The sequence below is a fragment of the Venturia canescens genome, chromosome 4 (genome assembly GCF_019457755.1).
Source record: "Venturia canescens isolate UGA chromosome 4, ASM1945775v1, whole genome shotgun sequence".
Classification (NCBI taxonomy): Eukaryota; Metazoa; Arthropoda; class Insecta; order Hymenoptera; family Ichneumonidae; genus Venturia; species Venturia canescens.
In genome coordinates, this window is record NC_057424.1 from 14,158,483 (window position 1) to 14,174,273 (window position 15,791).

At 39.7% G+C, this 15,791-nt stretch overlaps 3 protein-coding genes across 3 annotated transcripts; 1 reads left to right on the plus strand and 2 right to left on the minus strand.

The window, feature by feature from the left end:
- Nucleotides 1-201: 201 nt before the first annotated feature.
- LOC122410266 (putative beta-carotene-binding protein) lies at nucleotides 202-4,139 on the minus strand. Its single transcript, XM_043418408.1, has 6 exons — nucleotides 3,898-4,139; nucleotides 3,052-3,092; nucleotides 2,173-2,375; nucleotides 1,582-1,753; nucleotides 1,328-1,477; nucleotides 202-399 (listed from the first exon to the last, which is right to left on the minus strand). Exons 1-6 carry the CDS (start codon nucleotides 3,921-3,923, stop codon nucleotides 245-247), a joined length of 747 nt encoding a protein of 248 aa, XP_043274343.1. The 5' UTR covers nucleotides 3,924-4,139; the 3' UTR covers nucleotides 202-244.
- Nucleotides 4,140-7,747: 3,608 nt separating this feature from the next.
- Nucleotides 7,748-10,043, plus strand: LOC122410270 (putative beta-carotene-binding protein). Its single transcript, XM_043418411.1, has 3 exons — nucleotides 7,748-7,991; nucleotides 8,842-9,204; nucleotides 9,622-10,043. The coding sequence occupies exons 1-3, from the start codon at nucleotides 7,934-7,936 to the stop codon at nucleotides 9,930-9,932; spliced, it is 732 nt and encodes a 243-aa protein (XP_043274346.1). The 5' UTR covers nucleotides 7,748-7,933; the 3' UTR covers nucleotides 9,933-10,043.
- A 1,493-nt stretch (nucleotides 10,044-11,536) lies between these two features.
- On the minus strand, nucleotides 11,537-15,630 carry Jhbp3 (Juvenile hormone binding protein 3). Its single transcript, XM_043418413.1, has 3 exons — nucleotides 15,424-15,630; nucleotides 14,012-14,243; nucleotides 11,537-12,259 (listed from the first exon to the last, which is right to left on the minus strand). The coding sequence occupies exons 1-3, from the start codon at nucleotides 15,485-15,487 to the stop codon at nucleotides 11,824-11,826; spliced, it is 732 nt and encodes a 243-aa protein (XP_043274348.1). The 5' UTR covers nucleotides 15,488-15,630; the 3' UTR covers nucleotides 11,537-11,823.
- Nucleotides 15,631-15,791: the final 161 nt, after the last annotated feature.

Consider the following 15,791-nt stretch of genomic DNA (forward strand, 5'->3'; position numbering starts at 1 on the left):
TGTAAAAACGACGAAATGAGAAACGATGTTGAATGGATTTTTAAACGGTTCTCGTCGTAAAGTGTGGTCATTATTTTACTTCTTCGCCGTCTCGCTCGACTCTTTCGGGTAAGAAAAAAATGTCACTTTTGCTGCTGCGATGCGGAGTTGAGCAGGGAGTCGAAATGATGAATAGGTTCGAGCATTAAAAAAACGTGTAAATAATAGTGATCAAATTTTTCTTTTTTTTTCTTTTTGTGTCTTTTCAATCATCCGGGAAGAGTTCGTCGTAAGTGAATGATCCAGTGATTTTGTTGGTGACGTCTGTGAACACATCAGCCAGAGCTGTTTCGAGCACCGGTTTAACTTCGTCCAGGAAGAGATGACTGTTCGAGTTCAGCACTTGATTGCTCGCTGGTCCTGGAGAACGAAAGAAAATTGTCATTTTCAGAATTAAACGTTTTCGATCTATTTATTTTTTCTGAAAATCATCAATTTTTTTTTATTTTCATGTTTCTTATTGCCTCGGAAGCTTCAAGTTCCAAATGAATACTCCGAAACTCCCGCTCACACTTGAATAAAGTTTTTTCACTTTTCTCCCAATTTCCCGTCCTCGAACTTAATCCTGAGGAATACAAACGCAATCTACTCGAAGAAAAATTGATCGTAACTCGGAGGAAGGTGACTTTCATTAACGAACTTTGGTCTCGATCGAATCCCGCGTGCGCTATCGAGCGCAGAAATACGAACGTTGAAAAACAAGATTCTTCGTAACGCGCGCTCCAGTTTTTTCTCTCGATCTCTTGCTCACAGCGCAACTGTAGATAGTCAACTACATTGTTTGTGTTCGTACGGAATTCAGCATAATCTGAATCGATTCAAATTGAAGAAAGAAAAAAACTCCCAGGCATGGAGATTAATTTCAATAACCTGTTGCCTTTTCATCATGATGCAGGCAGAAGCAAGCATAAATTAAGAAGAAAAAATAGCCTCGATCATAATCGAAAGTGGCCTTGGTCGTTTTATTTTTGTTGTTGCTGCTCGATCCACCTATAAATAGTAGTTGGCTCTGAAGTTGCGTTAAAGCAGATTGACTTTTACAGAAATCCAAGGTGCGACGAGACATGTCAATTGGGACACGCAAAAAAAAATTTTTTATACGAATTGTTTTGACGAAGAGATTTCTCAATTATAATATTAAAAGAAAAAAAATTAACTTGCTCGTCATAGCGATTCTACAATGATGCTTCAACGAGGAGTTCAACGAGTGGAGTCATAATATTTTAACAAAAAATTTGATTGCTGTGTCAGAATGCCGTTTGAAATGGTTGGTTTTAGTGAAACTTACCGAGGATTGGATCACCGCCGAATAAGTTGCTGAGATACACGTTCGCTTTTCCCACTTTGATGACCAGCTTTATTTTCTCGAAGTTTAAGTAAACTTTGTCGCCTTTGATGATCTTTTCAGCTCGGAGGATAACGTCCGAGTCATAACCACCTTGGTAAAACGATTGAAAACGGAAGATTGTGGATAAAAAGTTTCCGAAAGATTGTTTTCGAGCCGGCGAATATTTGCATTGGTTTCGTGAAGATTCTACTTACTGAAACTTCCGGTTAAATCACCCGCACCAGCCAGCCTTAGAAGTAAAAGTCTCGCATCTATTTGGTACTTTCCACGAAAGCTGAGTGTGTCGAAGCTCACCTTGAAGGTGAACGATACGTCGTCGACGTTGGCTCGGAGATCTCGAACCTTGAATTTTGACGGGCCACTTACCTGTCGAAATAATGAAATTTTATTACTCGCATTCCCAAACTCCTTAGAGCATTCCAGTGAAATGTTTCACCGAATAGATTCGATGTAATCACACTTCTGGGTTTATGTAATGGGCTGCGATTTTGAATGAAGCATTTTTTAAAATGATTCCTATAAAAATTCTGTTTAATTCAGTCTCTTTGCAATTCTTGCGTTAACGTTTTTTTTTTCTACTTTTTTATCTGAGTGCCAATCTTGACGAAGGACCAATGCAATTACATTTCGCTGCAATTTTCTTGTCGATCTTTTTTGAACGATCAATTTTCGTATTCCATTTCGCAGGCATTCACTTTCATTGGAATTTGTCATTTTTTTTTTCATCAAAACAATGCGTAAAGGTTTCTTGAGTCAAATATCGTTGGAGATTCGATTTTTTTTACCTGAATGTCTGTCAAATTGATATCGAGTCTTGCTCCCTGAGGTCCCCTCAGCAACCTTATTTGATCGAGCTTCAAGGGCTCGATAGCTGGAGCCTCAAGTTCTGGAATACCCACGGCAAGTTTTTCCCGAAGATTTTCGATCGCCTTTGTGATGCATAAGTCGAGTTCAGGATCCGATCGCTTGCAGGGCTTGATGTAGGGGGCTAAAACCACGATTGCAGACAATTCGCAGATGAAAACTCAACCAGAAACTTCAGTAATTTCGCTAATGTCCTTCCGTCTGTTATTCTCAATGCAATCAGTTCCGAAAATTCGAAAAATTAGTAATTTCTTTCATATCATATCCAGAGGAAACCGGGGCGAATGGAGATGCATAAAAATCCGCGAACTGCTTTTCTCATTTTTAGAATTTTTGACATTTTTTTGCAAAATTGAGAAGAAAATACGATGCTTTTCTCGACGGTGTGTGAAAAGTAGACAAAATGCTTTAAGCTTCGACTAGCTCAACTCGATATTTCCTCAGCTCCTCCGTTTGCCTCTGAACCACTAAACAACGATGGTACGAGACACTCGTTAATATTTAACAAACTTATGAAAATTGTAGTGAAAAAAGTTCCCAAATTTTTGTCAATATTCTATTGTCCCCGAAAAATATTCGTTTTTTCTCGAATTCTCAAAAAATTACGTCACGAATCATAGGTTTCTTCGTAAATTAGGATCAAGAAACAAGCCAAATTTTCCAAATCTCTAAAAACTCCAATATTTTGCCAAGTACTCCGTCTTGCCCCGGCCTCTCCTATCAATGTAATCTTCGTATGTAATACGCGTGTAACCGTCGTTGGATACCAAATGAAAATAAGTGTTATATGATATACTCACGTAACGCGGCAAGCGCAATTCCCGCTAACGAGGCGGTAACGCTGCAAAAAACAAACAAAAAAACACGAGCGAGTCGAAAGGATTCTAGGCAGATATATAAATCGGGCGATGTAACAACGCTAAATAGCTATAGTTAATTACGCTCTACGGCTACATAATAAAAGTTAGCAATTTTCGTATCACGGGAAACGCACGCACACAGTCGCACGTATCGCACAGGCAAATGCAGACTCACACACGCAGCCAAACGTACGCAGCAGGGATTCAGCTTGAGGTTTTGTCAGGCAGCGTCACTCCGAATAACGTTAATTCGCGGCGGGGCATATACAAATTGCGAAAATCCCGGGGTGACGTTTTTAGCTGTTTTTCGATCGCATAAAATTCGACCGAACTCTCGTGCCGTGACGAAAGATCGGCAAGACCGTGTGGGTCGTAAGCATTTTTGTGCAGCTATTCTTTACGAACTTTTTTCACCGATACATTTTTCAACGAGTTTTAGCGACGCGGTCATACCCCGAAATTTAGCAATTCGATTGTGAGATTGTTGAGAAAAAAAACGAAACAGATTCGTTGGTTTTTGTGAACACCGATCGATCGTGGCGCGACGACGAAATCGGGAATTCGCGTTAACGTAGCGAGCCGGGACACAAAAAATCGTTGTCCAGCACCCGATGACACTGAGTCGATAAAAAATAAAGATCGGCCTGGCTTATCAGGGAAACGCGAAAATTCCGGAAGCGTCGAAAGAAATGCGATAAAAATTCACAGGCAGAAACATCAAAGCGGTCGGATAAAGTTTGCCGGAAAGCAACGACACTTTTAACGAATTGGATTTAAAAAACGTACCACACGCGGACTAGCAGAGCGAACATGTCCGTGCTTCGCGATCGGGAAAAGACGATTGAGAGCCGGTCGATGGTCGAGGGAATTTCTCCGCTCGTTGGACCAAGTGAAAGATGATTTGGAATTAGTAAAAGCTATCCGAACGAGAACAGGAGAACAACGACGACGAGGTTTTAGACAAGACTGGTGCATTCACACCTTTAAAACAGGGTGGTTGGCCTGGGGCCTGGCGGCAAAACGATCGGTGCGCGTATCGAAGCGAGTGAGCCTGAAATCGTTGCCCTGTTGCATTCGGCCAGTTGATTACCTCGTGCCACTTGATAGCCATTGGTCGCTCAGCCACTGGCTGCCTGCAACATCGATCTTACAACAAACACGCTTTTCAGTCGCGTATATATTCGCCTTTAGAATGTATCCATGAGAAGCTGTTGCACAGAAACAGGCGAATTCGTTGCAGCATTATAAACCTGACTCTAGAGAGCAATCCGAAGGTGGGGGCACGGGGCGAACCGCTGAAATACACTCGCGCATGAACTCCCTCTTTTTAGAGGCTCATTTTTTGTCTTTTTATTGAAATTATTAGGAATTGATACGGCGACCAGGAGGTTGACCGCACTTTCTCAAAGGGTAAACAAATCGTCAAGTGACGATCGCAACTCGACGAGCTTCTGGCTAATTTTACTAGGATCGAAAGACCGAGAAAGGACGTGGGAAACTGAATCGTTAGACAGACAGTTCAGGAAACGATGGTTATGTAAAAATACAAAACACACTATGCCGTTGCTCCGATGCATTTATCCTTCGCGATATGCACGTCGAAAAAAATTTCATTGCCGTCTTCTCTCCTTGGCAGATGACATTTTGTGAAGAAAAAAGAACGTCGGCCTCTTTGTGACACACGCGGTTGTCCTCATTCCGCAGAATCTTCAATCTTACATCGGATTTTCTTATGAATTCGAACGATTTTCAAGTGGTAATGAAACGTTCAGGCCACGGTCGTCGCATCATAGGGCAAGAAAAAAAAAACTCCGTCTCAGGAGACACAACCGTGAGGGCGGAACTTGGAAAATTTTTTTGAATCAAACGATGATTCACATTGTCCAGGGACAATGCTAACCCATCGAAGTCTCAAAAAAATTATTGTTTTTTTAACGATTACGAAATCTGATTGAAGAGAAAGAATTTGTGAAATTATGCGCGATTGAAACGAAGCAGTTGAGAGGTAGTTCATGCACGAAACGATTTTCTTAAGAAAGTCTTGAAATTTACACAGGAGTTTAAATGGGGACTGACACGCAAATCAAATTTTAAAGATTTCGTTTTATTTGGTTACTGGGATAAACGTGTTTAAATATGAAGAAAAATGCACAGGGTTATAGGGACTATGCGTAAAAAATCGTTTATCTTTCCATTTAACGAATGAACGCTTACGAAGTTTATGAAAAAGTACACAATAACGATGAAAGGTTTGGGAAAAAATTCGAGACGATTGTCCTACTAGTAACAAAGATTTATTACGTTAAAGATTGAACGAAATTGGTAATGAGCACTCGTATAACCTCACATTTGTTTATTTCGGCATTTTGTTTCTTCTTGACTTGGCCCATTCCTGTCACAGCCTTCTGCCTTTTTATTAACACTTTTTTCTTGATCCATTTTCCTTTGTGCTCTCTAATGCGATTGTTTATACATAAAAAACTAAATAGTATTTTAGCCAGGTACGAATGAAATTTCGGGTTCAGTCAGTGATGGATTCCCGATTAATTAATGGCTTGTAATTTCACTCGCCAAAAGATAAGTTGAAAACTGTATTTACAATTTCGAATGAATAACTCTGAGATTAATTTAAATTGATTCTATCTTTAATTAAGGAGTAAAAATCGATCGAATCTAGACACCCACAAAAAACGCTCCTTCGGGCATGATCTACCTTAAAAACAAAAGGTAAAGGGGCAAGGGGGGAGATTCGGGGGCACACATAGCCCAATCCCATGGCCCATAACAAGCTGCAAATCTCCCCATGCGAGTACGCGTGAACGAGTAACCTCGTGCAAGCAGTGTGCAGACGAATACTACGGTTATTGCACTGCACGAACCGCTCACGTGTGATCTTGCAAGAGAGTGCAGAAAAGTGAGGAAATCCCATTTCTCTTCGGACCCTACTCGTTCCCGTCTCTTGCGTCGAGTTCTATAGATCCTCGAGTGTGTATCAACGATTTCCCCGGTTTGCAAAATCTCTTTTTTTCCTTCAAGCTTCTATATTGAACGTTGTAAATATATACGCAATTTTATGGATCCAACGACCTAGAACGACGATTTTCATAATGAAGAGTTTTCACTTTGAAACATTGTACGCAATTCCAGGAAGTCGGAGCGACCAATCGATTATCATAATTTATTGATAATCGCAATGAATAACATCGTCCGGTTATAAACATATTTCTCAACGTTTTAGAATTTGTTTGAATGGTTGAAAATTGCAGTGATAAAACCTCAGTGGGAGAGCTTCGCGTTTCTCGCAGTCTCGCGAATACTCGTAACGAAAGAGAGCCCAGACCGGTTAATATTCCGATGTCATAATCCCCGAAGCCTCTTTAAGGGGTTAAAAAAATGTTTCGATGTCTGGGATTGATACACTCGATCGTATTCTTGCGTAAGACACACACAGCTCCGTCCACACACACACGCGCACACACACATACACACGAATGCGTATTTCATCGTTGTCTGCACGCGGCTTTGACAGACTCGATCGATCTCATAATTCTAGCCAAGTTACGCACATCCATGCTCGTTACCTCAGCTCCGATAACCATGCGCGATCCCGTTCCCTTGCTTCTTTTTTGCCGTTACTTCAACGGCAAACTGCTTTCCACGGAATTAAGAAATTTTCAAGTGTTCGGACCTGGACCGCCTCTGACGAGAGCCCAACAAACATGCGACGTCGCCGAACATTTTCGTGTATTTGACGTTAAAAATTTGACTTTGTGTGAAGTTTACACAAAACTTGCGACAACGATCCAAGGCTGTTTGGTGGTAAATACTTGAAAAAATCATCGACGCAATCGCGTTTTATTGCGGAAACATCAATTGCTTTGCTAATTGTCAATGCAACCGCAACAGCGTCGACGTCGCAGGATGCGAGCATTGAAGATTGTCTGAAATATCAAGGAAGCGATTTACAACCCAAGCAAATAAGTTCCAACGCGCGACATTTTTTACCTCAAAATCAACCACTGTTGATTTTAATCGTGTTAATTTATGCATCGTGCTAATCCACGCCCGAGGGAAAATGACCGGCAATTTGTTCAAGTGAAACAGAAAACGACACTTCAAAATTATTCATCACGCCAAGTTTGCTCCAGTTATTGTAATAACTGTAATCAGATTTCCTCGTGCAGTTTTCCAATGTGACAAATTCGAAGCAGCTTTCCATTCCATCAGAATTTCCAACATCCGTGGAAATTCGCCGCGAGGTATTCAGCATGAAACCGACTCGAAGTGTAAAAAGACACTTAACGAGAGGCAGCAAAACGATGCACGACGACAAATGAAAATGAATAAAGCAACAGTTTTTCCGCAAATCCTAAGACATGTTGTCCCACGAAGAACAAGGGGGGGATAACGGTGAGATAACCTTCGAAGACCCAGTCAAAGGAGCCCAAGAACACTGTTGGACAGAGATTGAATATCGCTAAGCAACGTATGGACCAAACGAGTGGGGACAACCAAGTGTATCGTCGGTAGATTCCGACCATGGCCATGAATTGATCAATTGATGATTCACATGGAGCTGATGGATGTCCCTATCATTGTCGATTGTGATATATACATAGGCAATATAAAAGCAACCACTTGCACATCGGATACAGCAGTTATAGATTTTCTATCAGCGTGGAAATCCTCTCACGTTGCGTTCGAGAGAATTTCTCGTTCGGCGGTGATCGCTCGTCACTTTTTGACGGTGGAATAGTATCCTAATTTCTTTTATTCTTTAAGCGTATCGTCTCCTAATTCAGTCAACTACGATCTCGTGATAATGTTGGCCAAATCTCTGATTCTTGGTTTTTTGGTCACTGTCGTTGTGGCGAAAATTCGTAAGTCCCATTTTTACTGTTACCAGTGTTACATCCAGACTTGATTAACATCGTTCGTTACCTTGTTTAACTTGTTGAGCGTTTCAAACATCCTTTCAACGACCATCAAAATTGTTCGCTTTTACGGATCACTCGATTTAAAACCGAAGAAGTGCACTACGCCTTGATTGTGTTTTTGGTTCAAGTTATTTATTGGGAACCTGAAATACTACAGCTAATTGTTGTACGATACTGCAAAGGCGATTTAATTTTCAGAAATTTCAGTTCATCGGTTTCGACGACTTATCGCAATTGGATTATTTGTCTTTACTAAGAATTTCGAATAGTTGTTTTATTAAAATTTGACGCTGGATGCGATGGTGGTTTTTGTCTCGCCAGAAAATAACGAGTCAAATATAAATTAGCAAGAAGTGACGTAAATTATAGTGAGTGTGTTCGGTGATACGAATGAAAATATTCGTTGGGAAAAATTTGTGTTCAATTGAGTCAGCGTTGTTTCACTTTCTACTTTGACCATATTGACCCGTCAATTCAAAAATAATAAATCATCTTTCAATTTTATTGTTACATCATTTAATCCTATTATTTCTATTTTTATTATTTTATTTTTAAAAAGCACGAAAAAGAAAAGAGTTTTTTTTCAATAATAAAAGAGGTTTCATGGATCCTTCCCCTCCCCAATCTTTCGCTGTCAAAATCTTTGTAAATTTGCACGAATATTCTTCACCACAAACATCTTCAATTCACGAGAATCGTTAAATCGTTAAAAAAAACTTGTATACCTCGTGTTTCTTCAGAATCCTTGAAATATCGATGAACTAAAAAGTAAAAAAAAAAAATATATTTCTAGCTCCCTACATAAAGGTGTGTGGACGAAGAAATCCAAATTTGGACCAATGTATCCTCAAAAGCGTGGAAGGCTTGAGAGAGAAGCTTCGCACAGGAATGCCAGAGCTCAATGTTCCTCCATTGGAGCCCATGATACTGAAAGGATTTCCTCTATCCGAGACCGAAACGTTCCGAGCTTATGCTGAGAACGTTAAACTTACCGGACTCACGAATTTCGAGGTGAAGAGTTTCCACAATGATCTAGACAAAAATCAACTGAACATGCATGTCGTATTCAAAAGAATAGATCTTGACGCCGACTACGATATAAACGCGAAAATACTCGTCCCCATCAAAGGCAAAGGACCAATCCACATCGTGTCACGTAAGTTCAAACGAGAGGACTACTTGGGACGAAAAAAACTGGATTACCCTCGTTACAAAGCATTTTTTTTCTTATTATGATCTTAACGTTCGTGCATGCTGATTATTTTTTACCCAAAAAATTTTCAAATCATAGTGGATTACGAAAAACACGTCACAGGGAGCAATGTTTTCATGCAAGTTTCTAGTTTCCCTGTCAATTCAAAACGAACGAAAATCATTGTCTGCATTTCATACTGGAACAAATATTCTTCTTCTGCGTGAATCGAATTGCCTTTTTTGAACTCCTGAACTACTGAAGTTTGGAATCCGAAAAATGTCCAAAGTCTGATAAATCGATCGAGAAAATTAGTTCCACCTCTTTCTGTGAGATTGCACCACAGCTGAGAATAATATGCAATTTTTCATTATTATTTAGATGACGTCGAAGCTAAGGTAGTGATGCAATACAAGTTCGCGATGAAAAATGGTGCAAAATACGTTTATTTCTCGTCGATGACAACGAAGCTCTCAATAAAGGATTTCGAGGCCGACTTTAAATCAGCCGATGGCGTTGACAGCCCAATAACGAAAGCCATCAACGACGCCCTCGATGGAGGCCGCAAGGAAATTCTCGAATTAGTCAGACCCACACTCGAAAAAGTCATTTCCGAAAAAATTCTCGAGCTTGGTAACAACGTTTGCAAAGGATTTACCTACGACGAACTCCACCCGGACACAACGGAATAAAATGAGCTTCGAATCGATTATCAAGGAGTGCAACGGGTCAAAATAACGGCTCAAATCATTTCGATAAGAAGATGAATGAGTAAGAATAAAAATAAAAATACTTTTATGCAATGTGGTTTTTCCTAAAGTCCAACGAAACCCTACGACCGATTGACATTGATGAGAAAAATGAGTGAATTTATCTCCCGCAGAAAGTGGCATTTCCAAAAAAAAAAAACGTTTCCATCAGGGCTCCCAAAGATGTGCTGATGCTTCAGCATTTTTTTCGCACGTTGCAAAAACACTAGCATTTTTCATTGCCCAAAATGGATACTGAATTGCTTGAAATTATTTTTGCTTCACATGTGTCACAGCCCTAAATTTTGTTGAATAAAAAGGACCGAATAAACAATCATTTAATAATGTTACTAATGAAGTCGCTGATGGTCTTAGATCCGAGAATTCTAAACTCGCCTGCAGAGCCTTCGACGTACATTGGTGCTGGAAATATTGAATATTTTGCATTCAAGAAAACAAGCTGTCAACGAGGGTCGTTTGAATGCCACGGATAGTTGTCCGAAGTCGTTGATATTATCGTTCACAGAACACACGGCCAAGATGAGAGACTGTTTAATATACACGCATCTAAGTAGTATTTTTACCTTCGCGAAAAAAAGTTGCCAGAGTCTTTTTTTTATCCCCGCAACGTTGTTTGCACGCTTTTCTTTCCTTCGACATTGTTCAATGACGCACGTCCATAGTTTTTTGCAAATCTACTTTTTTCATACCGTGATTAAGTCTTTATTGCTCTGGCCGCTTGAAGAGCACTTCTTAGAGGAGTACAATTATACTCTCGAGGTTTAGCAAGAGCTTGAATGAAAATGCTCATTTTGCAATAAAAAATGCACAAGGAACACGTTTGATTTCTGTCGAATATTCATGTTTCTAGAATGGACGTAAATTGTTGGTTCTCATGTTGGCTGCAACAATCATCGTTAAATATAAGTTTACTGAAACATTTATCGACGAATGAAATTTTTAACGAATTTCAACGAATGGCTTTTTAACCGGAAGTTGGAACTTTTTAGACACCTTTTTCTACAAAATATTTTTCTCTTCTTGGTTAAAAATATTCAGTACAGTTCAACGCTGTACGTGTACAATGAAAATTCTCTTTTCTTGATATATTCTCAGTTTGTCAATAATTTTCCGAAACTAAAATTTGGAAAAAGTTTTAAAAGTTGACCAAACTTGCTAAGATAATTAGGAAAATAATTCCATCTGGCAAAAGGGTGGCTGGCAAGAATTTCCTTCATTTTAGTACATCGTATTCCTCGATTTTTCAAAAAATTTTCGATCAACTACTTCATCGTTGATCGACGCAGCTTCAGGAAAATTATTGTTACGGCAAATCGGGTGATTCGCAAAAATCTCCAAACGTTAAAATTTCGCTCAAGATTCTCAAAGTTGAAATTCAGAGTGAAACGACAACTAAAATTGTTTAGTCTGCAATAAACGATCATTTTCTCCCTCGATAATTAATTCCTGCCATTTTTTGTCCACCCGATAAATGACTAAGGTCATTTTGAAGAGCTTCGATTACAGATGAATGAAAACAACGAATATTTCACGATAGATATATTGACTAATCGTTTTATTGTGCTCCTGAAGTCATCAATTTATTGATATTTTTTACGAAATGTCTTAAGCGAATAAAATAAATAACGTTGTTTCGTCGTCCCGTCCCATTTTTTCGGGCTTTCTCTCTCTGCTCAAATTACTATTGCCGTAATACGAAACGAAAGCTTTGGCGTACGAATTACTTTACGATTTGGAATTCATAGATGCAAATTATTCGTTTAATCATTGTTAGAGATTTCTATAAGGTCGATGTGGTCGCTAGGACGTTATTTTACACAGGGAAAAGTTGATCGAAAGCAAACGGTGTGACGATGTTGTTGCCGAGTTTTAAGAAAAAGTCGGACAGCGCTTTTTCGATCAAAGGTAGAAGCTCCTGTACGAAAGCATCGAAATTTGCGTTTATCGCGTTGTTTACAACGTCCCCGAGGACTTTTTCTCCCCCGAACAAATTGTCGAGTTGGAGATTTCCTTGGCCGACGGTTATCTTCATGTCAAACGTTTTCACTCGGAAGTGGTCCTCGCCACCTTCGTCGTAGAGCTCAGCGTCGAAGTTGACTTGACCCAAGCATTCGGTAAAGTTACCGTGCAGCGGCCCCGATCCAGTCACCTGCAGAAGCAATAAGCGTCCGTCGATCTCGTAATGGCCTTCTATGTACAGATGAGGCAGTTCAATGTCTACGTTGTAATGGAGATTCGCCATGTCGGACCTTCGAAAACACAAATTAACGGAATTCGTTTAATTCACCGAGTTTTAAACATTGCACGAATAAACGAGATTTTCAAAATTGTATCGAGACGAGAATTTCGAGGACTTTGAAGTGAAGAAAATTCTAAAGTAAGAAAAAATATTCATCGAGCTGATATCGCGATCGTCACTATAATTTCATAATAAAATCATGTTCGTTCCAACTATTTTCGAGAATCTCAAATGAGTTTTTGCATCAGTGTGAATCGTACGTAATGGTAACTCGCGTAATCGCGGATGACTCGTTGAAAAATCGGTAATCGGATCGTGTTTCAGCGTTCGTGTCATGGTCATCGCACGCGACTGCAGAATAACGCTCCCGGAATACAAACGACCTTTTTTATTCATCCTCGGACCATTTTGACGAAACTGTTGTATTTCTTTTGGCCATTTCATTCGTCGTAGAATCAACTTTGAGTAACTTTCGTGCTAACGCTCTCGACGGTTGAGGATTGTTGGTTAGTTACTCACAATTATTTAATCACAGTCAAAATCAATGGGAGAAAAATTCGTTTCAAATCGTATGGCATTTCGATAAAATGCTCACAAAAATGTATTCCGTATGCAAAATTTTCGTTAGCGCATGGAAAATTTTCTTGGAGAAATTCCAAAATTTCTCGACGCGAATTCTAAGGGCGTCGAGTCACGAGCAGTTTTACGAAAAACCACTCAATTTTATCTTCAAGTGAAAAATTCGTTTTCGTCGTTCACCATGAATCGTGAACGTTGCGAATCAACGTTGGAAAAATCAAACGTAATAATGCCGTTGCGAATGATGTGGACAGCCTGAAAATACGAACGAAACTCGTGAAATAATTCAACCTGTATCTGACTCAGAATTACGCAACGAATTCCACCAAAAGTCAACTCCTCGTGGCTCTATACATATGCAACGAGCGATTGCACCTCGAATACGCGCGCGTCCGTCCGGGCGATGCAACAGATTGAGCATAGAAAATCTTTTCATTCGACGCGAATTACACAGACTGAGAAGAAAAAAACAAGTTTTCATCGAGCACTCTTTTTATGATCTCGAAATTCCCATGCACTGACATTAATTGCATTACGTACAAGATAATTGTTCTCGATCAATTTTTATCGTTTAACTAACTCGGAGCATCGAATCGTCTCATTATCCTGACATTATTGCAAAAAAATATCCACTCGATCGTCTGTAATAGTCGATCGATTGTTCGCGGTTAATAATCAACGAAAACCAGCTTTTCTCTTCTCCGTTCTCGAATAAAATTTTATCGATTTTTCCAGTAAATACTCCCACTCGGAGCCCTCAAAACGGAGCTAAACTTGCATTCACGGATCACGTGTACACCGCGAACAGCTTTTAAAGGCACCGTAAAACACAGAAAACTTGATCGATTTTTATCATTGTTAAGTTAAAAGACGGGATCATACAAGATTTTTCTTTTTTCTTTTTTTTTTCATTTCTTCCTGTACATGGTTGAGCGCAGATTACAATAATTAGTAGTTTCCTTCACGATTTATTTCAAACGAAAAATCATTGAAATTCCAAGTTTATTCGATTGAAATTGGATTTGTTAGTGATTCAGTCCAGTGTTTTCCTGGCCAACTGAAATTGATCGATTTATCTGTACTTTTATTGTAAACTACACGATAGCGAATGGTTTTTTTTTTTCAATTTTGATAACCTTTTGTTTCAATGCATCTATTAATCGATGAAATTTGTTGAACTTACTCTACTTTCTTGACGATAAAGTTGCTGGCACCGTAAGCTTTGATCTCGGTCGCTGTAAGTTTGATGCCTTGGCCTTCAGATACAACGAGATGCTCCAACACGAGAGGCTCCAGGCTTGGCAAGTTGTATTCGGGAACGCCCTCCACGAGATACGGTCTCAGATGATCGACACTACCAGTGATGCAGGCGTCGAGCTCAGGATCATTTCTGTTGCAGACCTTGATGAACTCAGCTGTGAGATCGAATTCATTTTCGTTATTTCATTGAAAAATTTTTCATTCCTTGAGTAAATCTTTTCTGTAAATTAAGATTGAAACGTGTCAAGGACACATTTTCTAACAATCGAATTTACTCCGGTTCTTCAATGATTCTGCGGTAGCAGCACAAAGTTCTTTGGTTCGAGCAGGTATCCATTCAGGATTGAAATGATAGAATCCGCTCCGCTCATTTCCGTAAGATTTCAATGTCGACGTCGAAATATTAAAATAACGTGCCTTTTCTGAAGCCTCTGGATAAACTTTAGCTACAATTTGATCCAAGTATAAATCGAATGCTGGTAAGCAGTTTTGCATGGCAAAAATGATTTAATCTGGACACAGCTTCGGTGCGTAATGATCAAACGTCGAATTGATTGTTCGATGTTTACACGACGAATGGAAAATATGAATGCCTTTGGACTCGTGTCATCATTCGTAGTTACGATGGATTCTAACAGTCGATCGTTGTCACGCGCGTCAAGATGTTTCGATGACAATGGAAATGATCAGCACTCGTGAAAATCTTGGACTGAAATGCCATTCCCTTGGAACAATGATGTTGTGATTACGAATCACTCGAAATAAAACGACGTGGAACACGGTAAAAAAAGTATTTTGAATAAGAGAATAAGTCAAGGATCATTGAAATATAAGCGAATGTGCAGCGACCGCAACACTTGACGAGCGTGTGTTCGACGTCATCGGTCTCCTTATTATTTCAGTGGGAACCAACCCGGAAACATGTTCGGTATAGGCTCCGAGGTCAAAAAAAAGTTGCATGGGCACTTGACTTTAAGAATTTATAAAAAGTTTTTTAAATTAGCACGATCGAATGACGCGGATTCGACTTTTATGAAATGTCTGCCTGTAAGCACTTTTGAAGTAAAAATCTTGCCAGGAAATATGAACGAGTAGCTGAAACAATGAAATTAACGGTGTAAATATTTCGATGATGGAGCACCGGCGACGGTGGGACAAAAGTTCACTTCTGTAAATTCGCACTCAAGAACGGTGCATGCGCCGTTTTGAAAGGTGAAAAAATTGGGTGAACGTTGAATACAGAATGAGATAGATGAAAAAACCGGGAAAACGAGAAAATAGGCTCGAACGCAAAATTCGAGTCGTAGCGGAAGTTTCTAATGAATATTTACTCACGAAGATCGACAGCGGAAGTGGTGGCAAGAAGAGCCAGTAAAACGGCGATCGTTGAACGCACCATTTTCGAATAATCGAGGCTGACACACCAAATATAAGAAAATACGCAAAGACCTCGAGAAATCAGAGTCTCAGGCAGATCCGATGATCTTGGACGATGGATCCTCAGCGAGCGAAGGAAGATGTACTACGACTGATGAACGAAGTGGTATCATCTGTTGCAAATATATATTGGACCGGATGGTGTCTGGTGGGATTCGCATTAAATGACATACAACTTGCGGGAAGAGGGCATCCTCCACAGTCTTCGTTCTCCCTCCATTCCACGTAATTTTAATGTACGAATGATTGTTCACAGTGTTCCTTAT

Coding starts and splice junctions, on each gene's coding strand:
- Jhbp3 (XM_043418413.1), bottom strand. CDS start 15,487: ATGGTGCGTTCAACGATCGCCGTTTTACTGGCTCTTCTTGCCACCACT. Junction 14,244..15,423: donor CACTTCCGCTGTCGATCTTC/GTGAGTAAATAT, acceptor TCGATCTCACAG/CTGAGTTCATCAAGGTCTGC. Junction 12,260..14,011: donor TTTATCGTCAAGAAAGTAGA/GTAAGTTCAACA, acceptor GTGTTTTCGAAG/GTCCGACATGGCGAATCTCC.
- LOC122410270 (XM_043418411.1), top strand. CDS start 7,934: ATGTTGGCCAAATCTCTGATTCTTGGTTTTTTGGTCACTGTCGTTGTG. Junction 7,992..8,841: donor TGTCGTTGTGGCGAAAATTC/GTAAGTCCCATT, acceptor ATATATTTCTAG/CTCCCTACATAAAGGTGTGT. Junction 9,205..9,621: donor ACCAATCCACATCGTGTCAC/GTAAGTTCAAAC, acceptor ATTATTATTTAG/ATGACGTCGAAGCTAAGGTA.
- LOC122410266 (XM_043418408.1), bottom strand. CDS start 3,923: ATGTTCGCTCTGCTAGTCCGCGTGTG. Junction 3,093..3,897: donor GCTCTGCTAGTCCGCGTGTG/GTACGTTTTTTA, acceptor TGTTTTTTGCAG/CGTTACCGCCTCGTTAGCGG. Junction 400..1,327: donor CGGCGGTGATCCAATCCTCG/GTAAGTTTCACT, acceptor TTCGTTCTCCAG/GACCAGCGAGCAATCAAGTG.